The 24,825-nt window shown below is 34.2% G+C and overlaps 6 protein-coding genes and 1 non-coding gene across 9 annotated transcripts; 2 read left to right on the forward strand and 5 right to left on the reverse strand.

Moving 5' to 3' along the window:
* Positions 1-447: 447 nt before the first annotated feature.
* LOC124434376 (dual specificity protein phosphatase 7-like) lies at positions 448-2,880 on the reverse strand. Its single transcript, XM_046984264.1, has 3 exons — positions 2,174-2,880; positions 1,502-1,894; positions 448-1,140 (listed from the first exon to the last, which is right to left on the reverse strand). The coding sequence occupies exons 1-3, from the start codon at positions 2,547-2,549 to the stop codon at positions 857-859; spliced, it is 1,053 nt and encodes a 350-aa protein (XP_046840220.1). The 5' UTR covers positions 2,550-2,880; the 3' UTR covers positions 448-856.
* Positions 2,881-8,390: 5,510 nt separating this feature from the next.
* Positions 8,391-13,930, reverse strand: LOC124434324 (POC1 centriolar protein homolog A-like). The gene is made up of 17 exons (XM_046984208.1): positions 13,823-13,930; positions 13,669-13,753; positions 13,490-13,569; positions 13,085-13,176; positions 12,808-12,916; positions 12,523-12,593; positions 12,331-12,438; positions 11,599-11,671; positions 11,437-11,479; positions 11,283-11,365; positions 10,665-10,715; positions 10,459-10,527; positions 10,291-10,336; positions 9,979-10,043; positions 9,679-9,765; positions 9,221-9,388; positions 8,391-8,920 (listed from the first exon to the last, which is right to left on the reverse strand). Exons 1-17 carry the CDS (start codon positions 13,835-13,837, stop codon positions 8,816-8,818), a joined length of 1,350 nt encoding a protein of 449 aa, XP_046840164.1. The 5' UTR covers positions 13,838-13,930; the 3' UTR covers positions 8,391-8,815.
* Positions 13,923-15,979, forward strand: LOC124434323 (importin subunit alpha-9-like). 2 transcript variants are annotated; one of them, XM_046984206.1, is made up of 5 exons: positions 13,923-14,327; positions 14,395-14,657; positions 14,809-15,127; positions 15,271-15,506; positions 15,619-15,979. In XM_046984206.1, exons 1-5 carry the CDS (start codon positions 13,994-13,996, stop codon positions 15,916-15,918), a joined length of 1,452 nt encoding a protein of 483 aa, XP_046840162.1. In that variant the 5' UTR covers positions 13,923-13,993; the 3' UTR covers positions 15,919-15,979. The 2 variants fall into 2 exon arrangements, with proteins under 2 accessions (XP_046840162.1, XP_046840163.1); XM_046984207.1 differs by having other exon boundaries at positions 14,395-14,642.
* Positions 15,980-16,318: 339 nt separating this feature from the next.
* Positions 16,319-16,390, reverse strand: Trnad-guc. The gene has a single exon. It is a non-coding gene; the product is annotated as a tRNA-Asp (tRNA).
* A 101-nt stretch (positions 16,391-16,491) lies between these two features.
* LOC124434326 (YY1-associated factor 2-like) lies at positions 16,492-17,745 on the forward strand. The gene is made up of 3 exons (XM_046984211.1): positions 16,492-16,576; positions 16,882-16,980; positions 17,108-17,745. The coding sequence occupies exons 1-3, from the start codon at positions 16,539-16,541 to the stop codon at positions 17,415-17,417; spliced, it is 447 nt and encodes a 148-aa protein (XP_046840167.1). The 5' UTR covers positions 16,492-16,538; the 3' UTR covers positions 17,418-17,745.
* Positions 17,428-24,685, reverse strand: LOC124434325 (E3 ubiquitin-protein ligase RAD18-like). Of its 2 annotated transcripts, none has more exons than XM_046984209.1 (15): positions 24,472-24,685; positions 24,311-24,392; positions 24,123-24,184; positions 23,942-24,012; positions 23,783-23,867; positions 23,234-23,492; positions 22,784-22,889; positions 21,488-21,556; positions 21,298-21,412; positions 20,983-21,055; positions 19,912-19,982; positions 19,785-19,842; positions 18,604-19,709; positions 18,469-18,503; positions 17,428-17,899 (listed from the first exon to the last, which is right to left on the reverse strand). In XM_046984209.1, exons 1-13 carry the CDS (start codon positions 24,529-24,531, stop codon positions 19,615-19,617), a joined length of 1,206 nt encoding a protein of 401 aa, XP_046840165.1. In that variant the 5' UTR covers positions 24,532-24,685; the 3' UTR covers positions 17,428-17,899; positions 18,469-18,503; positions 18,604-19,614. The 2 variants fall into 2 exon arrangements, with proteins under 2 accessions (XP_046840165.1, XP_046840166.1); XM_046984210.1 differs by having other exon boundaries at positions 18,460-18,503.
* On the reverse strand, positions 18,426-19,232 carry LOC124435266. The gene is made up of 4 exons (XM_046985203.1): positions 19,227-19,232; positions 19,086-19,104; positions 18,604-18,962; positions 18,426-18,503 (listed from the first exon to the last, which is right to left on the reverse strand). The coding sequence occupies exons 1-4, from the start codon at positions 19,230-19,232 to the stop codon at positions 18,426-18,428; spliced, it is 462 nt and encodes a 153-aa protein (XP_046841159.1).
* Positions 24,686-24,825: the final 140 nt, after the last annotated feature.

Raw genomic sequence — 24,825 nt, forward strand, 5'->3', positions numbered from 1 at the left:
ATGTCTACTACAACAGAATCATAAATCATCCATCTTTAACTCAATATTTGATGTAAAAGAAAGGAGACAATATTTCGAGTTAATCAAAAATTCACCATCAAACTAAATATCGCTAAATGTTTGTCTTTTCCTTTCATTGAATATAAAGATGAAGGTTGAATACAGAGTGTTTCGTTTTGTACTTCATATTATATTGCTGGTGGTAATAAAATTTTGGCGTCATCTTGAATCCATCAATCTATCCAAATTATAAATGGTTTTTATGACACATATCTGTCGTAAGACTAACCTTGTAGATAAATTAAACAGCTTGAAAAATTGAGCGTCCACATGGAGGGTATATTTACATTTTAATAACGAACCAAGTCAAGCGGGGCGATGCGAAGCAAACACTTGACGGCGGCTAGATCAAAAAAATTTAATCTAATTGAAGTACAGGAAACGATATTTTAACTACAAATTTTAATGTGAATTTACAATCAATATATAAATATGTAACTCTTTATAGAAATCTGTTATTTACAAGTATAATCTTGGATTAATATACGATTGAAATAGAGCTGATTTAGATTCAGTGAAGATGAGGTGATGTAAGTAATCCAAAGTATGTTCAATAGAACCAATGTAGTGTTTTCTTTCACTCTACGTAGTCGGAGTTGCCAATAACGAGGTGTTAAATAAAAATAGCAGAAGTTCTGGTCAATTTCATAAGCCAGACAGAAAAACAAAGCATGTGAAGTTTAGCTGAAACGTTTTTTTAACTTCAATGAGTTTAACAGTGAATGAATAAAAATCTTGGTTGTCTTTGGAATGTCGATTTTTCATTTCATACGAGCAAATCCGGTGTGAAAAGAATTTAAAAGCCGCCAATCTCCATTTCAAGACTACTCGTCGACGAAAGACTGCTCGAAGCAGAACTTGGGGTCGCTGGAATATTCAAAAGACGTTCGAACTCCAACAGTTGACCCATAAAACTGAAATTTGGCGAGATATCAGATTTTCGACGTTTGACAAGATCATAGGCATCGTTCAAACTCAGATGCTCGTGTTCCATAAGATAAGCAGTTGTGATGGTTACTGAACGAGATATACCAGCCAGACAATGAACCAATACAGTTTTACCATGTAATCGGGCGTCATCTACAAATATATTTAGAAAGATAACGTTAATGATCGCATAATTTAGAGTCGATCTATACAATAATACAAATCTCTGTTAGCACGTACAATTACAAAACAAAACAATTAGTACAATGCCCCAATGTACCACCATACTATACTTAATTAGCAACATTGTACATGCTTATGAATTTTTTCAATTCAAACACGAACCGCGCGCACAACTTTAATATTTACATGACAGAATGACGCTTATTTCTCAGTAAGAGGATTATAATGAATTCGTATAGATTTACTCATTTGATTTCTTTAAGACTTTAGTAAACAACGAAACTATTGGCAAAGAAAAAACACATCTAGCAAAAAAAGAGCATTCACTCACCAATAAACTTAAAAGCCGTAGCAAAATGATCGGTCAGGTTCGTCTGCCAGTTGTCTCGGACTTTAACATTCAAATATGTGAAGCGAGGGTCGTTTTCAAATTTATTTGGAATATCATTGGTAACGTTTAAAATATGAGTAATCTTTCTGTCCAAAAGTTCTCTTAAATTGGAGGCGTCCCTCGCATTGCCAAGATATAAATTGGGCAAAATTTCAACAGCGCCTTTCTTCACATGAGCGTCGACAAATGGACTGCTGGGTTCACAAGGACTTGATATATCGCCAGTAATACGAAGATCCGACAGACGAATGTACGAAGGACAATTCGTTTCTTCTCTCTCCTCGACTGACTCACAAAGCTTAGGAAAGCTTCCCTTGAACAAGTTAAAACCACCTAAAATATGAAGTAATTTTGCGTCACAAGCCGAGAAGATATAAAATGAGCGCAGTTTATAAAAATAACCATAGGATTTATAATCTTTTTAAAAGATCATTTAAGTAAGTGTGCAAGAAACTAAATAATACCTAATCGTATTCTATTAATAATAATTGTTAATTATACCATAAGAATGTCTTGCAGTCACCAAGAAATCCACAGGTTATTTAACCGGCTCGAGACAAACTTTACCATACTGACATAAATATTACGATATTTAATACTTGTTTTTCTTACCTTTTAAATAAAATATATTGTTGAGTCCTTCCGCGGAGAGTCGTTGTAGTATAAGTTCAAGAGCGGTATTGGTAACATTCTCACTGCTGCTGTCATATAACACAATTTTAGCTATCAAATCCCGTTTACCAAAACGTCGCTTGCCTTCTTCAGAGTTAATCATGTTAGAGAAGTTGACAGAAGAACCTTTCTTTAAGCGTCGCATCATAAGAGAAGGTACAGCGAGATTTATTGCCGTAAAAATATGAGATTGAGAAAACTCGTTGTACGGACGGCAATCAAGAAGGAGTATACTTGAAGAATTGTTCAAGATTTGATCAGACAATGATAGAACATCTGTAGACATGGCAGCAAACTGAGATTGTAACGCAGGCATTTGGTCTACTTGCTTTTAATAGCTTTGAGTGATTACTTCGAGTTCGACGACTTCGTTATGACCGACTGAACCATGAGCATCACTTACTTGTCTCTTGATATGAAATATGATTGACATCATATTTCCGGAGATGAAACAGCGAACCAATGAGAGAGCATGTCACAACCTACCCGGTTCTCTGTTTGCTCCTCTCATCACCAAGTCAACTGGCCTTGCCAAATATAACTTCATCAATAACATGCCACTTGCTTCCGTAACATTAACTCAAGGTTTCCGTTCGGAATCGGAGACGTGGCGCTGAATGTATGTAGTTTTGAAGCATTGCTAGTCAAATGGTTTACGTGTGTTCAATAGTCAGTTTAACCATATATAATGTTCTCCCTATACAAACGGACTTAAGACATCTGAAATTAATAGGGATTTGTCCCAAGGGTGTGTTGAAGACGTCAATAAACAGTGAAGGCGGGGCCGGAGAACTCGATGTTGAAATGTGTTGAAATATTTAAATATAGAATTTCGACTTTCTAGATTATTTGACGTGCGATATGCCTAGCGCGATTTTAGGGTAAAAATGATGTTACTGATCAAAGTTTAGAGTAAATTTATGAGTTGATATGCTATAGAACTCGCATAGCCAAGGGTGGTCTGTTAATTAAATAAGAGAACGGTTTAAATATCGCAATTCTCAAATTCTCATAGAATTAGAACAAGTGGAATGATTTTATTTTCATCAATAAACTTCAATGATGGAGTTTTCTATAAAATTTGCTTACGAATCAAATGACTTTCATAATTTATTCAGCGCCAGAGTGTCTACTACGGAAACCAGGTCAAGGAGGTCAATACCTAAATTTATGCCTCATGCTGCTCATATTTTTTCAAAGGCTTTAATTGGATCAAACAAAGATGCCACTCACCTTATCTTATTTATGTTTTATTTTCTCATTAAATAAATTAAATTTAAATGATGTTCGAAAGTTCACTTAGATTTCGGGATTCCTGCAAATATTCTCTAATATTGGGAGTAGGAACTGTGATTAGAGATTAATATAATTTTGTACTATGCCAAACATAACAATTTTATCGCGTATGATGTGGTTATATCAATTTTTATAATTAGCCGCAAAAAAAGGCAAAAAGCTTTGTTTCAATTCGTAATCGTAGATTCCAGACCTTGACATGATGACTGGTTGGACCCACAATAATGGCGAACACATAAGTTGTCGTTCCTACACAGACATGGATGTAAATATTTCCCGTTCCCATAAAACGGCAAAGTATTTCCAATATTTACATTACGCGTAAAAAATCTACAAAAGGATCGAGGCCGTAAGCGTTTCATACAAAGCACGGTGCATCAATTTTTCTTTTATCGATGAAATTTAGTCTCAACATAACTGATGACATGAACTACAGAGTTATTTAGTTGTAATGATATTAGGACAACCACATGTTAGGAAGTGCGAAATATTTAATGACGCTCAAGAATGTTCGGTTAGAATGCGAACCGTCACCCCTCGCCCGCACCCCAACATTCATATCACTACCAGCGATCAAATGTAGATACTATAGGATGGGTTTTTCGTGCATAAAAACATTGCCTTTTTATTCTGATTGTCTTCAAACAGTGTACATAGGAATGTTATTGTTCAAACAAGAAACAAAAAGTTTTGCAAAACTTTCCCACTTATGGCGGCGTACGTCGTTTTTCGAAATTATTGTGATGTTCATTTTGAAAGTTCAAGCCTACTGAGTTGATTCCAAAGTGTCTGGCAAACATATAACAGGAAAAGAAAGTCGTGAGACTGTTGCCCAAGAATCGTAATGATAAAACCATTAACACTAGTTTATGATAAAATTACCGGTTTTCAGACGTCAAATCGTACGTCAGTTACGTTTAACCGGAGAAAACAACATAAACTTGGAAAAAACACCACCCATAATATTGCTTTAGCAAATGTTTGCCTTTAATTTGGATTTTTTTGGTAATATGCGGTACATAAGATGATGGAAATACGTGTTGTTGTTTAAAACATCTCTAGAGCTTGTGAGTTGTGATTGCTATAATCTAGTGTTATAATGCTCTTATGAAAAAAATTCGGCGAACATGTTTTAACAAACCCACATTATAACATATGAGATGTATATAAATCTAATTATATAGCGTAAACTTCTGTTGTTTGTCTATTTTGGATCTTTTATAAGCTGACGAAACTATTTGTTTAAAGTTAATGACATAAACGTATATCAAATATGAGCATTTAAACGATTGGTAAATATTTACACATGATTTTAATTATAAAAATAAATGTAGCAATTTTTGAACATCAGTCTTAACATAAATCAGACAAAGATATCATTTGAAGAAAACAACTTCAAAGTTTTTCTCCATACCCATAAACGAGGAGGAAGGAAACTTTTACAATTTTGTGAATTAGGGATAATTTATTGAAAATTGTTTCTTGTTACAGAACAAAATGCTATAAACCGCAAATATAATGAGACATTTTTGGGTTAATGAAAAAAATGAAAAGATAAAAATAACAAAGTATTTATTATAATCGCGTTTCGTTTTTCTTTGTCGAAAGAAAACAATTTTAGATTTTATTAATGCACGTAGCTCTACAAGTAAAATAAAATAAACTTTCCATTCATAATCAAAGTCAATTATAAAAGCTAAATTGCTGTCATATGATAAGCAAAATATTCAGATCAATTTAACGTTGCCTATAAAACAACAGTTCAAGGTATCCATCCAGTTCTCAATATCATTTGACGTTCAGTAGGTCGATATTGTTTCAATGACGCTTCCTCTATCAAAATAGTTAGAGGTGCAAGAGCACTTCGTGAAAGACGTTCAACGTAAAATATATGATATAGGAAATAAATTTTTGAAAATTATTTCAATTTGGCAACCCTTTAGGACACATCGTGTCATAATGAATACCGTTTTTGTCCCAGGGGCTATTACCTGAAGTCATATAAGAATAAACGACATAAAAAAAACACGTTAAAACTAATTAAAGTAATATTTGCGATACTCTGAAGTCAATGAAGACTTGAAAGCGAACTGCCGAATTCAAAAGAAAAAGCGACATGGATTTCCGATGTTTTGTTTAAAATCGACGTGAACCGTAATGCAAAGACCACATGCTTTTTATCTTACATCTAACTAAAATAATAATTATTTAAGAATTGGTATAGAAAGTAAAATCTTCCCATAAAACTTCAATCTACATATAGTTTCAAAAGAACTTACGATAGATGAAAAGAAACTAAACACATTCATTTTATTCCTATTCCTCTAGACAAACACTAAACAATCATCATGTTGTCATTCTAATCAGTTTCCAAATTATAATAGAATAACTGCCTATATTTTGATGTGCGATTTAAAAGACATTAAGAGAGTGAAAGCCATGAAATTATTCAAACACGTGAAACAATAATAATAATATCATACTTACTTAAGTGAAGAATTATTCACCTTTAAGAGTGAATGCGATCAACAAAGGTTGAAAAACGTGAGAAAAAACATGTGCGTTTACTTATGATATAATGTCCGTTTCCTTGATAATTTTTTTGTTTCAATTGTAAGACACAGAAGTTGGACAATATCAGACGTAATCAACTTGTATGAGATAATATTCAAAAATATAAATTGCACCCAAGAAAACATAAATTTTTTTCTATAAATAGGATAATTTGAGCGTTGTCTCCCATTCCCCACTAGTGTTGTTCAATCATTTCTCCCTTGGTAACTATTTCCTCTACAAGTACAGCACATCTTTACCGTCGATAACACCCAAAAAGCCATTCCTCTGCATTTAGCAGTTTACCTCAAAATAAAATTCTTTCATTTGTCTGCTTAGCGCAACTTACAACTCTTCTTCACCTCCAATTAGAACTTTCGCGCTAAGGTTAGCGATCACTTTTTTTCTCTAAATACAAACTTTCTTAAAATAGATTACAACCACATTTACCAATGAAGACTTCCTTGCAATCAAACATTCATTTCTAACTTCAAGTTTTCTTTAAAAATTGCTACACTTTGTAAATTAACTACTTTTTCTGCTCTCTACAGTCCAATAACGTATACAGTGCTTCTCCCCAAGGGGTAAGCTATGTACCTAAGTTATCATAGAGTATGGGGGAAGATGTCTCTAACCAATTACTAGACAAATAGCAATAACGTGACACGACTTTTGCCACATTTGAGTTGCTATCATCACGGTCAGCGGTGGATGGAATAATGATGATTTAAGATAGGCGGTGTAATTAGGTATAAATTTTTACATGTATACTTGTCAAAGTAGAGTTGAACGTCTTTTTCAAATAAGAGTATCTTACAAATAACAGAATTAGACACTACAACTCTGAGTTGAGAAACAAGCCAAATTTTTTAATCTCATTTCTACGCAAATCGAAATTTTTACATTTCGAAAAAAGCATCACTAAACAATGAAATCAGCGCATGCGCAGTACTTAAAAAGCTCACATGAAAATCATAGACGAAAATAGAACAAGGGCGTGTCTCGACAATCAATAGCCCGTCTAGCTCGTCCATTAGAGATGTTTTTTTGACTCTGAAGATGACTACCGCTAAGGTTGTCGAAACGTCAGTCAACAACAACAAAAACAGTCCTTCTCAGGACTATACCAACCTGGACGATCTACATTTACAAACATGTAACGATACTCCCGGGTTCAAACCATTTACTTTAAGAGATGTTACATATTAATTAGCCGCTGTCCACTAAAGCAAAAGATGTTCACACACTCTTTAAAATAAAAGTTGTCCAAAGGATGAAAAGACTTAGAAACAATAACAAGTGATGATAGGCAACTTTCTACAAATGCTAAGTTAAACAACATTCCCACGCAATATTCGAAAGTACGTTGAGCCTACACAATGTATGTTTACATCGTGTTTCTTATATACATTTATACACAATTAATGGTTGTTTTATAAGCATTAAAATTCTGAAGTTTATAATAAGTCACTATATCAACCATAAATGGTCCGAGTATCGAAGAACGTGGATAGCGCAAAAAATTATCCTCGATTGATTTCTCTTGCATAAACACCCCAGAATACCGCCATCTTTATAATCTGCATGCATGAGAAAATCTTGTCGTTTCCTGCTTTTTGTCGAAAAACAAGTTCTCGTGATTCAAGTTTACCTTGCTTGCCAAGGATACAAAGAATGGTCGGTCAATGACACTAGGACAGTCTCAATAACATCCTTCCTCAATCCTCATCATACACAGAGAGATAATATCATGAGAAAGTAGACTATGTTTGTATGATTATTGTGAGGAATAACAATTTTAGTTTCATTCTAGAGATCTAGGCTAATTGACATAGAATAATAGCCACAAAGTAAAGCCGAATTTTTTAAAAATTGAAGATGATAATGCATGCTCAAGGTGAGTAGAATTTACCATAGAGATACCGAGGGAAACGGTCAAATGCAAAAACGTACTGTGTATTTTCAAAATCTATTTCGAAATCAGATATTTTCGAAGGCATAAATCGGTTTCGCAATTTTTGATCAAATTGTTGATAGAATTTTTCAAGATCTGTCATAAAAATTTGAACATTACAAATTCAGCTCAATGTTCATAAAATATTTTGATGGAACTTTCCCCGGGCAACCTAATATTTGCTCAAGTAATATAGTCATTTACAACCTTCCCATACAGTCTTCAAGGCGTCGGAATCGCGTGACTGTTTGGCTTTGCATTTTGTTGCTGGGAACCATGGGTGAGTAAGCGCTCAATAATACTTGAGTAAAACTGAGGTTTTTTTGTAAGGAGTAAAATAGCTGATAACTCGAACAACCCAAAGTAATAAAAATTTAATACGAAACATTATTTACGTCTGAACAAAAGGAACCAAAGAAAATTATCAGAGTTATTTTAGAAATTTGAATCCGGTTTTTTGGTATCATGCGCTGTTGTTGTTGAGCCAAAAGCATCTTGTGACATTACATTAGAATTTGCTATACAAAGGCACATCGAAATTCTAATGGTCAGCTGAAACTATAATCTGAAGGCTCATCAAAATATACCCGACCTCTTGTACATGGAGGACGGTATCATTTAAGAATTTTGTATACTATACAGCTTTAAATACAAATTGTTTTGGGCTAGAAGTGTTTTTGAAAAAATGAAAGCAACAATCTGGAAAATTGTAAACTATTTATACTGACATGTAATAAATATATACATTTTATAAGGGTTACCTCTAGTATTGATAGACGTCATTCATTTGGACGAATCTGTAAAGTTATCTTTTGTTGATTGTCTAAACATTCTCTTAATTTGTCTTCAGCCATTGTCAGCCGTTGTTCCAAAATTGAAACAGTCTTAGAAAAGAAAAAATATCCTAATATCAATGTTAAAGTAGAGAAACTAGCTTCATATCCATTCATCAAATTTATCAATTCTGTGCTGTTTTTTCTTCTTGAAACGAAATAAGTTCATATTGGTCAAATAACTATTACCACAGGAAGAAATCTAAACAAATTAAATTTATTTTTGTTGAATAACCTGATCAATCGTTCGTCCATAAGAGCCCGTACGAACCATCTTTCATTTATCATTTATCGAGTCTTAGTAAACAAATTCATTCAAATATATGCCAATGCCAAATAATTATTGCTAACCTGCGTTAAAACGTCCAACTGTCCTACGATATGTTCCAATGTTGTTGCAAGTTGTGCCGGTATTTCTCTTCTTTCCAACGGGGTGGTTTTTGGAGCTTCAACCTGACTTGCAGGCTGTTTAAGAGGTCTAGCCTCGGATTTGGTTGCTTCGTCCATTTGACTTCGCTCCTATGTTGTATCCACACAAAATTAATCTATTTATATTTATATACAAATCGGTTATCAATAAAGGATAAAAACTCGGGAAGGTTAGAATTCAAACATGAAAAATTTCATGCAACATTTTTCCTGCTGAACCCGGAAATTGTTGACCAGGAAGAGGAATTCACCTTGAAGGTGAGAGAATTGGGGGAAAATTTCATGTAAGTAATGTGTATATATTCTATGGAGAAATATCCGTGAGTATTATTCACATTCGTGTGACACCCAGCAATAATTATCTATAAATAACAACTTACAGTAGGAATGGCAAACATAGCCGGAGCAATTTCAACAACATCATTATCAGTATGTGCCATGTTCTTTGGTTTAGATAAAGCGTGAATCTACGAAAGAAAACTAAACTTCAAAGGCTAATCATTGTTTTCCTTCCTTTCCTTAGATGAAGCAGCAAACAAAGTTGCTAGGGGTGGTGGTGGTGGTATAAAAATGCCGAAATACGACATTGTCAAAGCTACCTATAACCATTGCAAAGATTAGAATAGATCCCCCCCCCCTCCTTAAGTGAATTTCGTAAGACTAATGAGATGTTTTGTTACCTCTGATGTTGGCGGAGGATCATGATGGTGTTTTGTTGGAGTCGCTTTTCGTCTCGTCGTTAGCACTACATAATGGGATAAACAATTACATAGAAATAACGAACCCTTGTAATGATGTTGAACTAGAGGTAAAGAGAAAAATGGAGACACTAACATATAGCACTGATATGATGAAATTATTAGCACTGTTGTTGAATAACTCACAAGTACGAGATTGTAATTTACAAGAACAAAAAAAAAAATTATAACCGCATACAGGATAGAAAATCGTATTTGCAGATCGAAAGAGGTTAGAATAATCAGAAAACTTACTCTCACTATAGTCTAATTTATCGAAGTTTGTCTTCCATACCATAACCTATAAAGCCAACAAGTAAATTGAACTAGGTAATTGGACTAGGTAACTGGTAAAACTGGTACAACACATTGAACTAGTTAAATGGTAAAAAACACTATTTCACAGCGATAATGGTGACGTACCTGCTCATCTGAGCCACCGGAAGCAAAGTATTCGCCATTCTTGGAAAATACAACTGAATTGGCTGATGCCTAGACAGTGTTCAAAAAACGTTGTATTGTAATAATTGGCATAATGCGAGATAAACCAATACATAAAGTGCAAGATATAATTGCGCGTTTATGTTTTTCGAAAATAATTTTTCATCATGAATCGTAGTCGTAGCAACCTGGTGGCCATGCAGGGTGTAAAACAATCTTCCTTCCATGAGGTCAAGGATCTAAGCAAAGAGAAAACGTCGATATTTAAACAGGGCATATTTAAAAAAAACTGAGCAGATGGGAAAACGTCTCTAAAGTGATCAGCGCGCAAGATCTGTAAAAATTTTTGATGGAATAGATAATTGGACTTCCACTGGCTCATTTGACAGTAAAATTTTGGCAAATACTAACCATTTTCTGAGTGGGAATAGTGTATCGAGAAGCACTTTTGAAAAACACCCTCTATCTATACGAAACTGGACAGCCATCTTACAAACATTACATACATACCCATTTGTCTTAAATGAAGCAAACTTTCACCCTCCCCCTCCCCCCAAGGTCCAAAACAATAATAAAAGCATAGAGGTAATTGTGACGAGGGCAATATTGAACTTTTCGGTGAAATACGTCGCTAAGAAAAAACCATTTTTTAATAGAACCAACTATGACTCTAGATGGTCATGCATGTCTGGCGTGAAAAAAATATTACGGGAAAATTAACGGTAACCGACACTTATTTCGAGACCTTCATGGAAAAATCTTTCAAGTAGACAAAGCGACGTTCAGACATTTTAAAGCAATTTCACCTTGAGACTTGTGTCGTTTGATGCGGTGATCATATAGTTACCAGATGGATGAAAAGACACGCTGTTGACAGCACTCGTGTGAGCTGAAAAGTACATACATGTATATATCGGGACTCTTGAGTGTCAAAAACAAAAATCTTTAGTTTATTCAAACCTTGGTAATGTTGCAGAAGCTTGTTCATGCGAATATCCCAAACCTTGAGAGTAGAAAAAATGAAAATTCTGTGGACCAAGTGATGATTTGGACGTGTAAAATCAGTTCTCTCCGTTACAAAATAAAGAATGGATGTACAAAAAAACTATATCATCAACTTACTTTGACAGAATGGTCGGAGCTTCCTGTACCAATACAAGTTCCGTTAGGATGAAATTCAACCTGATTTACAAACCTATGAAATGATAAGATCATCACAATATATGACATATGACAGCCTTCCTAAGCCATAATGCAGAACCAAAAACCATTGCAGGTAATTAAGGAAACTTCCTTCTCTATAACCGCCAATCAAATCTTGTGGTTTATCGCTGATAAAGCGGGAAAATTTTCTTCTCTTAAACCATCATTCACACACAGTTTATGGTTTTATGGTGGGTAATGAAGGAAAAGTCCTTTTACTACAAACTAAAGTTTGTTGTTTTACTGTTCAGGTAATGAAGGAAAACGTCCTTTTACTACAAACTAAAGTTTGTTGTTTTACTGTTCAGGTAATGAAGGAAAACGTCCTTTTACTACAAACTAAAGTTTGTTGTTTTACTGTTCAGGTAATGAAGGAAAACGTCCTTTTACTACAAACTAAAGTTTGTTGTTTTACTGTTCAGGTAATGAAGGAAAATGTCCTTCTCTGTAACTAACAGCCAGAAGTCTAAGGAGTTCTCTATGATTATAAATGAGAATGTTCCTCTAACCAGAATCACAAATCAAAATAACATATTTACGGGCGTTAAAAGAGGAAATAAAACTCATGGCGTTTTTGACGTGAATTCATATTGTAGTATAAAAGTTAAAATGAGCAAAATTTGTGATTAACCAAACGTCTTGAATATTTACCCTCCATGTTCATAAAAAGTATGAACACTTTCTTTACTGTTTCTGTCCCAGAGTTTCACAGTTTTATCATCACTTGCAGACACAATCAACCGTCCATCTGGCGAGAATCTAACCAATTTATAATCAACATATTTTGATTCATTACACATGAAAAGTTCTGTTTAGGAAAAATAAAGTTAAAGTGGAAACAACCTGGCACAGCGCACCCAATTCATGTGTCCATTCAATGAAAACTGAAATTTTTGGCGATGAACAGACCATATCTTAAGAAATGGTGAACATGAAATCATGCATTGTGAAATAACTTGAAATATATACAGAAAAAAGGGGCTTCAAAATGAAAAAAAGCACAAACATTGAAATAATAGTGGGAAATATAAAATATCGGACATAAAGAAGGACAGTTTTGAGTTGACCAATAATGGCCTTAAGATTGAAACACAAAACAAATTTCGATTTCATTATAGTAAAACAAACCTTAAGTGATTTATCATCTGAAGCAGTAACAAGGAACTGTCCATCAGAAGAAAAGTCAACACTCCTAACTGTTGCAGTATGCGCTTTAAACACAGTACTTTCACCTTTCCTATGGGAGAAACCAAGGGAGATTGAGATTGGTAAATGATTATGGCAGTATTAACAGTCATACAAAAAATGTACTGATAAAACCATTGATACAAGAAAACCAAGGTATGTTTGAAGACATGGTATATTACTGAAGTTGATTGAAAATCAAAGTGAAGGTTACACTTACACACTAGGTACCCATAATCGTACAGTTTTATCCCTTGATGCCGAGGCAATCAAATGACCAGATGGTGAGAATTTCACACATAGAATAGCATCCTATTTTAAAATGCGTAAGACATATTAGGCACATAGGTGATCAATACTAAAATATGTGGGTTCTTTCAATTATCATGCTGACTTCTGCACACAGGAATGTTGGTATTCTGCAAACAAGATCTCAGGTGCATAAATTTCAGCAAAGTAGGTGAGTAAGTGTACAAATTTTACATCGTGGAAGGGCAGTTAACAAACTTTACAGTGTGGATCCTACTGTTTTACTCTGTTTATGTAAGAGGTAAAGATTATCAGAAGTACAATTTGGAAAGCACTACTTCATGATTATGTACAACTGTGTTTGGAAATTTTCTACCTTATGTCCAACAAAACGATAAGCCCTGAGATGAGGCTTGAAATGCCAGATCATGAGACAAGAATCCATTGAACCACTAACTAAAAAACAAATCAAAAATATTTACTATTTTGATTGGTAAATACCAACGGCAAGAAAACATTGTGCCACAGTTAAGTGAATTAAAATTAGGTATTCACCAATTTGCTTCATGTTTGGATTGAAATCGACCGTTGTTACGACGTCTCTGTGTCCCTTGAAATGTCGCTCCATCGTTGGATCTTCCTGAATTTGTAAAAGAAAATATCTCTAGTGAAAGAAGCTTGATAATGTAAATTTAGTAATTTTCTTTACCAGACTTGACATCATTTTGATATTTTTCACGAAACGTCTGCGTTAACGTTCGTATACAAAACAAATATTGAAATAAAGAGACATAAATATTTCAAACATGGCGCCTTCTCTTAAAATTAGGTTGTACGAAGTACTTCATGTAATAAAACTAAAATTTGTAAATGAAAAATCATGGATCGATCTCATTTATATAAACATGCAACAGACACGGTTGAACAACTTCGCTTTCGTATTCAGAAAAAACAAACGGATTTAAGACGTGAAAAAAGAAAAAAAATCTTAAGTTTAAAACGACTGAGATATGGAGAAAATTTGAATGGCGATGAGTCTGTTTTATCGACTGTCGAAGATGTAATTTTGATGACAAGACGTCTCTTTGAACATAACACACAGAGATTGGAGATTTTAAGAAAGCTTAAAAACATTTTTGCACAAGGAGACACAGTTTCAGATGCATTTTTATCTCAAAATGGTGCAATTGAGGTTCTGGTGAAACATTTGACAGGTTATGAACATCTCACATTGAAACAACACAAAATTTGTTTTTATAAACTAAATTCAATCATTTACAGGCAAAGAGGTGCAGCTTCAAGTTGAAGCAGCATGGTGTTTAACAAACCTTGCTGCATCAACACACAAGCATGCTGTTCAAATAGCAAAAATTTGTGGTGCTTACTTGATCACATACCTCCAAAGTAGCAATGTCATACTTCAAGATCTTTGTGCTTGGACTGTGGGAAACCTTGCAGGGGATTGTGAAGAATGTAGGTGTATCATGATAGATCAGGGAGCAGTGCATTCCTTGGTGAAATTATTAAAGGTCATAGTGATCTTTGTATGTTTATCACTATTGTTTCCTTTAAAACATTACATTGAGAACTTTTACTTATATACTCTTTAGTAAGTTTGCAAAAAGACATTGTTCCTCGAATCCTATCTACAATAGAGTTTGACTGTATGTTTCACAAAACATCTTTCATTTACAGAGTACATTTCACAATGTGGTTCATTCAGCTGTGTTTGCATTAAACAATTTAACCAGAGGCAACAATAAAAATGTTTTTGATGAGATGATTCGATACAATACTGGACACATTTTGTTGGGACTGGTAAAAAATTGTGCAAGATCAGATGAAGTGTTGGTGGAGTTGGCCACTCTTGTTATGTATTTCACAACAAATCAAATTGGGGTTGAACACATTACCTCATGTGGAATAACTGTCACATTTCTCATTGAAAGCATTGCCAGATTTGGTCTTGTTGACAATTGTGTTCACATTGCTACACCTTTCATTAGAGCTTTAGGTAATATTTCTTCTTCTCAAATGCTAAAGTAATTTGCCAATTAAACTAGAAAGAATTCCAGTGTCTATAGCCACATGAATCATACCAAATAATAACATAGTTTTTTTGTTAGAGGTTGTAATGATTAAAATCTTTTCCACTAGGAAACATGTGTGCCATTTCTAATCAACTTTGCGATGAAGCTGCAAAAGATAATGTCATTTTTAAAGTGATGCCGACACTATTGACGTCAAACATATATCATATTAAAAAAGAAAGTCTCTGGTTATTATCAAATGTTACTGCAGGCTCAACCAGTAGTATCAAATCATTTGTAGAGATTAATTTACTTGATGTAGTTTTGGCAATGTTGGATGAAAGTTTTGATATACCGAAAGAGGTTTGTTGATTTAACTTCATGCAACCATAATGAATCATTTTTGAATCTGGATAAGAACAGTATTTTTGTCAATTGAGTCACCCAACATTAATCTAATAATTTAACATTTTAGGCTGCGATGGTTCTTCTTAACATTTCATGCAGAACTCCGGAGTATTTGCAGCAAATAACAAAATCTGGTGGTCTCCATAAATTTGTGATACTTACAAAAAGAGGTGACAATGACCTATGCCTCTTAGCACTACAGTTTGTTGAGTTAGTGCTGAGAAGACTGAATAATGGTCAAGAAATGTTTGAAAGTATGGGAGGTGTAGAAGTACTTGATAATTTGTATTACAGTGGAAATGAAGAGATATCTCGATGTGCGAATGATTTGATGAAAGTGTATTTTGAACTTGAACAATCTTCATAGTAATGTTATTGTATCACGGAGATTTGTGTGAATAAAATCATTAGCTTTAGCAAAAAGTCCAGAAAAGAATAAGTTGGATGACTGCTGCACTATTTTAGAATTTCGTAGCAAACTGACTCACCTCACGAAGTAATTATTTTTTTTTGACATCTCTAGTTCACTCTATTTAGTGAAACTATGAGTTTTTCCCGCGCGGGAAATTTGAAAAATCCTTCCCGTTTGTAGGTAGAAGCCTGCAACCAGTGGAAACCATTGGTACAAACAACGGTAGACAGTTTTGGTCATATTTTTTTAAAATATTTGCGATTGTAGTGTTAAGATTGTTTATTGTTTACCTTATGTTTAAGAAGTAAAATGATTTTAATACTGATAACGTTAAAAAGAGCATAAAAATTGTATCCTCCCCGGCGGGGAATCGAACCCCGGTCTCCCGCGTGACAGGCGGGGATACTCACCACTATACTACCGAGGAACTTCATACAAACAATTGTAAAATAGAGAACTTATTATGTTAAATTTGCAACATTCGAGTGATTTTACGTGGAAATTTGTAACATGATAACAATACAACAACGTGTTCAACAACTTCGTCACTTTACACTTCTTGTGTGTTGGAGCAAATGGAAACAAATCTTTCAAGCCACTCCAATAAAGTCAAGTAAGTTTTTGCATTTATAAAGACACTTCGTTACTTTTATTAAATAAAACTTTGTTCACTTCATCAGAAATGTGATTTATCTCCAAATGGATTAATTCAATTTTCATTTGATAAAAAAGACTGAAGCACTGCCCTTATCCTTTGAAAGATATTATGATAAAAATGCAATAAATCAAGAATAGTTTTGCGGATAATGGTGATTTCGGCATGTGCATGTTTAATAGCAATAACTGTTTGAAATTACCAAAGATCCGTATCGTTACACACTTCTTGTTTCCAATGACTGTGTTTAATTATTCATACAGCTTGGAATCATATTGGGATTGTAGTGTTTGCACGTTTACAAATAAGCCTGAAGCATTCAAGTGCGGTATGTGTGACGTACGAAAGGGAACGTCCACCAGGTTTGTACCAATCAAACTCTCTTTAACAGACAAACAAGGACTACTTGAATTAGTTGAATGCATTACCAATTGGAAGCTCACCAATGGAGTGTTGGAAATGGTGAACTTAGTGTGTTTTTCTTCATAGAAAACCAAAACTTAACCAGCAAATGGTAGCTCAACAGGTAGCCCAAAAGTTTGCACCTGCAATGATGAACAGTAGAAAATTGAATGGACGTAAAATATCACGAAAGACACGGCCTCGCCTTAAGAATGTTGATCGAAACAGTGCAGAGGAAATAACAGTGACTGTTGGAAATATTACAGTTACAATTACCGATTACAAAGTTCTTCCAAGTGACTCCATTGTCACATTATCTGATTCATTAACACAGTCAGCATCAAACAATTCTTTAGACAGTTCTCCTGCCAGTTCAGAAGCAACTGTGGAAAATTAAAAACAACTGATGATGGCATTTTATTATTTTTTATGCTTGACATATGTAACTATATATTTATTGTCTATTTTTTTAGAACTGTTCATAATTGCTAGTTTGACAACTGTTAATTAGTTAATTTGCAAAATAGGAATGTTTTTTAATTATCAGGACTGGAAAAAGGCAACATACTTTTACATAAAAACTTTTAGCAGCTGGAATTTTTTCACATTGTTATTAATCCTTAAAATAAGGACCATATGCACTAAGGAAAACGACTAAAGTCAATAATAGATGGCAGGATAATTTGTTTGTAATAATTTGAATATACATGATTCCTTTTACACTACAACTTGAAAAGTGCTTTCAACAACAATGGAAAATATTTAATGATTAATAATTTTTATCTTTGTAAGTCATTAGTAAAGATTTGCACATTTATAATATTTACATGTCAAAATATCATTTCTTCTGATTCGTTACCATTGTCAGCTTGAGGTGAACTAAAAATGTCAAACATCACATCAGACATCTTTTACAAGTTAAAAAGGAGTATGATTTATGACATTAATATTGCATAACATTTTAGAAGTATAGTGCTAGGAATCAGACATTTGAGATAATGACAATACACTAACCTGACCTCAACAACCAATAACATTTACAATTCAAGTCATGTAAATATTACATCTTCTACCATTGTTTGTTACATATAATATATTTATAAAGTATTTGCTCCATGTCGGTGTGTGTCATGATGATCACTTTACTTGCACCGATGACAGCTTAATATTAAAGTGGAAACATCTTTGCTATTTGCTTCAAAAAAATTATCACAAATGTCTGATTAGTGGGTTAACACCAGGGACATACCAAGCAAAGGGTGAACTCTCCAATCCCATAGGGTTCAGTCTTATAAACTTATGCAATATGCCTTCCAAAAAACCATAAATAGGCGTTGTTAGAAAATCGTTAAATTCGTTAGTAAAATCGTAGGAAAACGCCTTAATCTAAATGGTCTTCACACCTCTAGGCGCTGTCTGATAGCGTAATAACGGAATACCTTACATACTCGTTGCATTCACAGTATTCAACATCAGCACCATCCTAAAATAAAATAGTATTATTTTTTACCCACAATAAATACGTACGATGAAAACCTCACTCCTAGTCACGTTAATTGCATGTAAAAATAACATAAACATACAGAATCCTTTGCAATATTTGCAAGCAAAGAAGGTGAAGGTGGATCAGGAATGTTATCAGAGGTAAAAGTGGCCTCCATGGAATTCGCAGTATTTGCAGTATCATCAATGATCTTCGTGTTGGTGTTTGTTGTAGCATCATCAGCTTCGTTTATAACTTTAAGAATTGTCGCTCTACTTCGAAGTTGACGTTTTTCTGTAACAGATCTACGAGACTTTCTACGTGGCGTGCTGTAACGTGTTTTCGCTGGTTCAAAGTCAGCACCGCTACTGGTACTAGCTGCATCATCATCTGAAAAAGTTGTATTACTCTTTTTGCTTGAGCAAGGAGTTTGCCCTCCATTATCATTGCCTTTTTCGTCTAAAACCAAACAAATGGAAAGAGAATTTGGATCAGTGAGAGATAAGATCCTCACTCTAAACCGTATTATACAGCATGGACAAGGATATAAGCTTAAGTGTAAGTATGCATTGCAACTCTTACTGCATGTGGCATAAATGACCTAAGTTTAATAAGCTAAGTCATTTATGAATCAACTAATGGTAAAAATAAAAGTGTATAACATGTTGACACCTACAAAATTATTACAACATTATTTATAGTTCATTCCGCCATAGGTAATACCGACATTTCTACTATTCTCCACCGTAAAGTAAGACGAAACTTATCGACGGAGTACCAATATAAAAAAGCGAATTCAGTTAAGACTTTTCCAGTAATGACAATGCATCAAAAACTAATTTTGTTAAAATACAGTTGGTTATGTAGAAACACAGTTATTTAGTTGCAATGGATAATAGATATACTCGCAGAATTTCTACAAACAATAGTTACAGTTGGTCTTAAATGAGTAAGAATATTTTCATACTGGCTCTATATGATTGAACATAGTTCAAATCGCCTTTTTTCCGTGGTATAAAACTTGAATTTCAAAGGTTTCTACGGTATCTTTATGAACTGGAGTAAGCACTGATAAGATACGGCATAACTGGATTATGAAGAAATCTTAGATTTATAAATTCTCGCCTGATGCTCCTGCTTCGTTTTTCTTTTTCCTATTTCTGATCTGGTTGACAAGAGAAGTAAACTGACTCTCGTTTTGAGCCACTAAAATAACATAAATGATTTAGTTTCTCACTAAATTTTGTAACGTGTGATGACAAGGTGGATGTAACAACTCACTATAATCCCTTTTCATTTTGTCAATTTCTTCCTGACCTTGAACTCGATCAAAATTCAACTGGAACACAAAGCAAATATTTTTCACCAGCGCTCTGTTGTCTGTTGTTATTTACTAATTTCAAAATACTTTTTCACGAAATTCCGTTGGCCTTTTTTTCTTCTTTTCCTCTTCTTCAACTACACGAACGATTTCACCGACTAGAGAGGTACAATATTTAATTATATAAAATGAAGTATAACGTATCTAGAGTACAACCATCATACAGGGGAAGGACAAGAAGTTACCACCATAGAAAATTATCATTAATAGGCTTGTTGTTCTTCAAGTTTGGAGAAACGTGTAGAAATTAAAAAAAGTACTGTTGAAGAATAAATGAATAAAAAACGTAATGTTGACACTGGTCAACTACAAACTTTAATCAAGAAATTAAAAGAATAAAGTAAATGGTTTGAACCCGGGAGTATCGTTACATGTTTGTAAATGTAGATCGCCCTGGTTGGTATAGTCCTGAGAAGGACTGTTTTTGTTGTTGTTGACTGACGTTTCGACAACCTTAGCGGTAGTCATCTTCAGAGTCAAATGACTTGAGTTGTTACAAATGACTTGAGTTGTTACATTTGACTCTGAAGATGACTACCGCTAAGGTTGTCGAAACGTCAGTCAACAACAACAAAAACAGTCCTTCTCAGGACTATACCAACCTGGACGATCTACATTTACAAACATGTAAATTAAAAGAAAAAATAAAAGTGAAGAAACAACAGGAACCATGGACATGTTTTTACATGACATCCAAAAACCAGTGATAATATCCTTTCAACCAGCTTCCTTGGTTATTCATTCCATCAATTTCTCAGCATTGGAAAAATCTCATCGTCATTTGTTGATTTTCGGTTTTTTGTGTCAAACAATTTTGTTCAAATATTTCAATAAGATTTAAACCTGGTGACTGAGGTCTGGGTTGGCATATGCATCAAATCGACCGTTTTATTTTTGAGATATTTCAAAACTACTCCTCTTGTGTTTAATGCATTGTATAAGTTTCCAATTCTAAATATTTGCGATGAAGAAGATAATTAAACAGTTTCGTCACCATTAAGTAATCTATTGACGTTTTTAAGTAACCATGTAATTTTTGTAAGAGAGCTACTTTTTTTTGTCAACCTTCTGTACGTACATTTTGTGAATAAGACTCACCAGATTTCGGTTTTTCTTTGCCGCATTCGCTATTATACATTATCGTAAACTGCTGATGCCGTTTAACTAAAGTCTAAAATTACGAGAGAAGAGAAAACGTAATTAAAATCTAAAATAACGAGAGACAAGAAAAAATATGTAACTATTGCTAACTTTAATGTTTATGTGAAAGTTGTTTCTTTTCGTCAACATAACATTAGTCTTCCATGGTTATCTATATCGTTAACCACGATAACTCATTAGCTTTTAATATAGATTGATGCGCTAGTCATTAAAATGTGAGTAAGGTAGAAGCGACTTTTCATCTCTTTTTACCTGCCTATCTTCCTTGATTGACAGTCCATGTTCTTTCATCTTCCGCTTGAGCTCAGTATTTGACAAAAGCTTGTACACGAGTTTATTCATTGGCTTTCTTCCCTTTACTAGAGGACTGGAACGAGTATACATAAAACAATCTTAATTTTAACTCAAGATAAAAGAACAAGAACCAATACAGCACACTTACATGAGGGAGTTCGCACCAAAAACTGCGGACTTTCCATGGGTTTCTTTGTCCTCCGACTTCTTTGATGAGCTGTTGTATACAAATGTATGCAATCAATCAGTATTTTACTATTTTATAGTTTGTAGCCAGAGGTGGATGCTGTTAAGGCTAGGAGTTAGAGTTGAGGTAAGAGCTAGGATTAGAGCTGAGATTAAGGCTAGAGTTAGATTTGACGGTTAGGGCAAAGGTAAGAGCTAAGGTTAGAGGTTAGAGTTTAGGGTTAGTGATTAAGATTAGGGATAGTTCCTGAAGATAGATGCTGTTAACTTATCATTAAGCAATAAGTGACTTGTTCAGCCAAAGTGTGCAGCTTTACTTTGTGAGATTTTGTTTTGCTAAAGTATTGAAAGTATTTATCGATAAATTATTTGTAAATAATTCACAGTCAGGAGTCAAAGGGATAGATTGACTTGATTAAATATTACCATTTGCGTTCAACTGGTAACTGTTCCGAATTTTTCGCGTTTGTTTACGTTTCAAACGTCACGTTTATCAGACGAAACGTCGGGTTTCAACTGGTAAACGTTACGTTTGTTCAAATCGCGGATTTCTAAGTTTGTAACAGCTCTTTCTTATATTATTTGGCGAATTATCAAACTTTGCAAATCGCCTAAGGCATACAGGTGTAATTTTCAGTTGCTACAGCATTTTATCACTGTAAAATCGTATAAACATGTTAATCACATGACCAAAACCTGTTCAAATTGTTTCTCAAACGTTAAACATTCCTGAGCAAACGTTACGTTTCTAATTTGAAACCAGACGTTTCGCTTGAGAAACGTGACGTTTGAAACGTGAACAAACATGAAAAATTCGGGACAGTTACCAGTTGAACGCAAATGGTAATAGTTACTCTGGGTTGGTCATTATGCTTTGGTAAAAGTTGGAAGAATATAATATAAGTCTTTTTCTCTTCTTTATAAAAATTCTTTTTTAGTACAAATTTGACTTTTTAGCCTGACTATGTAAAACTGGCATAAGTGGACGGTTTTTGTACAGTGAGCAACGGGGTGTTCATAACCCCATAACTTATCTAATACCAGCTAAGCATTTTGTTTATCCTTCACATGGAAAAAAAACATTTAAATATAAATATCTATAGTACTCTGAAATTTTCATAGCAGGAATAAAAAGTTGCAAGCCGGCTATGCCAAAGATTTTTAAATGTATAAAGGATTAGTAGAAGAAAATATATTTTTCTTGCACCAATGAAAAACATCAATTACTATAATGTTGTATAAAAAATGAATATAGTACCATGCTAATGTTTTGGCCTCATTTTGATGTTTATTTCCAAGACACGAATCTAGGTGAAGATTTATTCTACTCTGGGGCATTTTCAGTTCACATACTGGACAGGATACTAAACATGAAAAAAAATTAAATGCCGTAAGTTTGTTAGAATGAAAACTACAAGATTCAGAATTTCATTCAGGGTGATGTGCATCTTATCAGAGTTCATAGAGAAGTGCACACAACCAGTACATCCTCTGAGTGTGCCCCTGGACCTTCTCTGAGTGTGCCCCTGTACCCCCTCTGGGCATGCCCCTGGACCTCCTCTGAGTGTGCCCCTGGACCTCCTTTGGGCATGCCCCTGTACCCCCCTCCGGGCATGCCCCTGTACCTCCTCTGAATGTGCCCCTGTACCCCCTCCAGGCATGCCCCTGTACCTCCTCTAAGTGTGCCCCTGTTCCCAAAAGTACTAACTCAAATCTTCTTCATTTCTGCAGGATGTTTTCTTTTTTTGTTTTGACACATATGATTGACTTCCTTTTTTATTGTTTTCTTGTATCAACTCTTCAGAAGTATCTGAACTATCATCACATAAGTTCCTAAGTTTTTTGTGTTGAAGACTGGGTGACCATTGTTCATTGCTTGATGAAGAACAACTGGAATCTTGACGATTTCGCTTATGAGAATACTTTTTATCTGCACGAGGTGTTTCACCTTTCTTACAGGGATGCGTCTAATGTGAAATATATTAAATAAATTATATTGATACATAATTATAAATTTGAGTTTCACATGTGTATCACTGAGGATCACATAAATACATCAAGAGGATACTCAACATTCCAGTAATAATCATACTTACATCATGATAAGATCACCAATGGTCACAAGACCTTACATAGGATCATAATGTAATGGGTATGGTTTAACTTACATGAAGGGATTGAATGATGCTAAATCTATTGCATAACAAAACCTGTCTTTAACAGGCAATTAAAAACTTTTGATTGAATAAGAACTTACCTCATTCCCAGAGGTCTTTGATTTTACTTCAACTCTAGTTGTGTCTTTTGATGAAGAGCTTTTCAACAACTGTAACAGATCATTCCTATACATAATGAGATAAACAGAATTTTGACAAAGAATTCACTCATAAAGAGTAAACACTGCTGTATGACAAACCTTATTTTTGTAAAACTTTTCACAATTTCATCTATGATTCTGTTGTTCCTTAGTTGGCTATCTTGAACAGGCTATATACAACCATGAAATATCTACAATCAACATTCACATTTTGTCCACTAATATGAGGCAATTTCCTAGTTATCAAATAATATCATTCTACATAAAATGTCGTACTTACTACACCGCACATTGGGCATTTTGAATCAACATTAAGATAGTTTCGTATGCATAGAGAACAATCTATACAAAAAAAATAATTCAGAAAATGCTGAGCATGTATGTTCAGGGCTTAAAGTACTCTTTGGTAGTTGTAATTTTAATGCTAAAATACCACACTTTCTTTCGTGAAATCTCTTAAATACTTACAGTTATGAGAGCATGATGGAATAAAATTAGTATTTGTAAAAAACTCCCCGCATATTGAGCAACGAAGCAAGCTGTCGATGGTCTGAGAAAAAAAACAACAAGCGTATTTTTTTTATAACTATCTCCCCGCTTTCACATTTCATCTCAATAAGAATACTGACTTGCATATCTTTCCACGGCCAGTCTCTGGCACTACTTATAGTAGCTACCATATCTTTCATTGCTTGCAAAATAAAAAGTCAAAATGTCGTTTTTATACAGTGATCAAATAAGAATCAACAAGCGCTGAAGTCATCTAATGGTGACAGTGACTGTACCACCATATTGAACTTCTCCAATTTCCATAATGGCGCGAATTACGGATTCTAATTACTAAGCCAGTGCTCGACTGGTAGGCTTAGGATGAACGTGTCGTCACTTTAAAATTCAAATGTAAAATCATTCATTTTCAGACTTGTACTACAACTCTTATGCAAGTTTCTGGTCTTACTCTTTAAAATTTCCCTTGCAAATGC

Source organism: Xenia sp. Carnegie-2017, unplaced genomic scaffold, assembly GCF_021976095.1.
Source record: "Xenia sp. Carnegie-2017 unplaced genomic scaffold, XeniaSp_v1 HiC_scaffold_14, whole genome shotgun sequence".
In the NCBI taxonomy this organism is placed as follows: Eukaryota; Metazoa; Cnidaria; class Anthozoa; order Malacalcyonacea; family Xeniidae; genus Xenia; species Xenia sp. Carnegie-2017.

What these genes read in the sequence shown, in the direction of transcription:
- LOC124434324 (XM_046984208.1), bottom strand. An exon ending in CCGGTGGCTCAGATGAGCAG is followed by an intron (nt 10,337 to 10,458) that starts GTACGTCACCAT and finishes TTGGCTTTATAG; the next exon opens with GTTATGGTATGGAAGACAAA. An exon ending in AGTTGGACGTTTTAACGCAG is followed by an intron (nt 8,921 to 9,220) that starts GTTAGCAATAAT and finishes TTCTTTTCTAAG; the next exon opens with ACTGTTTCAATTTTGGAACA.
- LOC124434376 (XM_046984264.1), bottom strand. Translation starts at nt 2,549, where the DNA reads ATGCCTGCGTTACAATCTCAGTTTGCTGCCATGTCTACAGATGTTCTA. An exon ending in CAATATATTTTATTTAAAAG is followed by an intron (nt 1,895 to 2,173) that starts GTAAGAAAAACA and finishes TTCATATTTTAG; the next exon opens with GTGGTTTTAACTTGTTCAAG. An exon ending in TACGGCTTTTAAGTTTATTG is followed by an intron (nt 1,141 to 1,501) that starts GTGAGTGAATGC and finishes ATATATTTGTAG; the next exon opens with ATGACGCCCGATTACATGGT.
- LOC124434326 (XM_046984211.1), top strand. Translation starts at nt 16,539, where the DNA reads ATGGAAACAAATCTTTCAAGCCACTCCAATAAAGTCAA. An exon ending in AGCCACTCCAATAAAGTCAA is followed by an intron (nt 16,577 to 16,881) that starts GTAAGTTTTTGC and finishes TTATTCATACAG; the next exon opens with CTTGGAATCATATTGGGATT. An exon ending in CGAAAGGGAACGTCCACCAG is followed by an intron (nt 16,981 to 17,107) that starts GTTTGTACCAAT and finishes TTTTCTTCATAG; the next exon opens with AAAACCAAAACTTAACCAGC.
- LOC124434325 (XM_046984209.1), bottom strand. Translation starts at nt 24,531, where the DNA reads ATGAAAGATATGGTAGCTACTATAAGTAGTGCCAGAGACTGGCCGTGG. An exon ending in CAACGGAATTTCGTGAAAAA is followed by an intron (nt 19,843 to 19,911) that starts GTATTTTGAAAT and finishes TTTGTGTTCCAG; the next exon opens with TTGAATTTTGATCGAGTTCA. An exon ending in CAAAATGAAAAGGGATTATA is followed by an intron (nt 19,710 to 19,784) that starts GTGAGTTGTTAC and finishes ATGTTATTTTAG; the next exon opens with TGGCTCAAAACGAGAGTCAG.
- LOC124435266 (XM_046985203.1), bottom strand. An exon ending in CAAATATTGCAAAGGATTCT is followed by an intron (nt 18,504 to 18,603) that starts GTATGTTTATGT and finishes ATTTTATTTTAG; the next exon opens with GATGGTGCTGATGTTGAATA.
- LOC124434323 (XM_046984206.1), top strand. Translation starts at nt 13,994, where the DNA reads ATGGATCGATCTCATTTATATAAACATGCAACAGACACGGTTGAACAA. An exon ending in TAAAGGTCATAGTGATCTTT is followed by an intron (nt 14,658 to 14,808) that starts GTATGTTTATCA and finishes TTTCATTTACAG; the next exon opens with AGTACATTTCACAATGTGGT. An exon ending in ACCTTTCATTAGAGCTTTAG is followed by an intron (nt 15,128 to 15,270) that starts GTAATATTTCTT and finishes CTTTTCCACTAG; the next exon opens with GAAACATGTGTGCCATTTCT.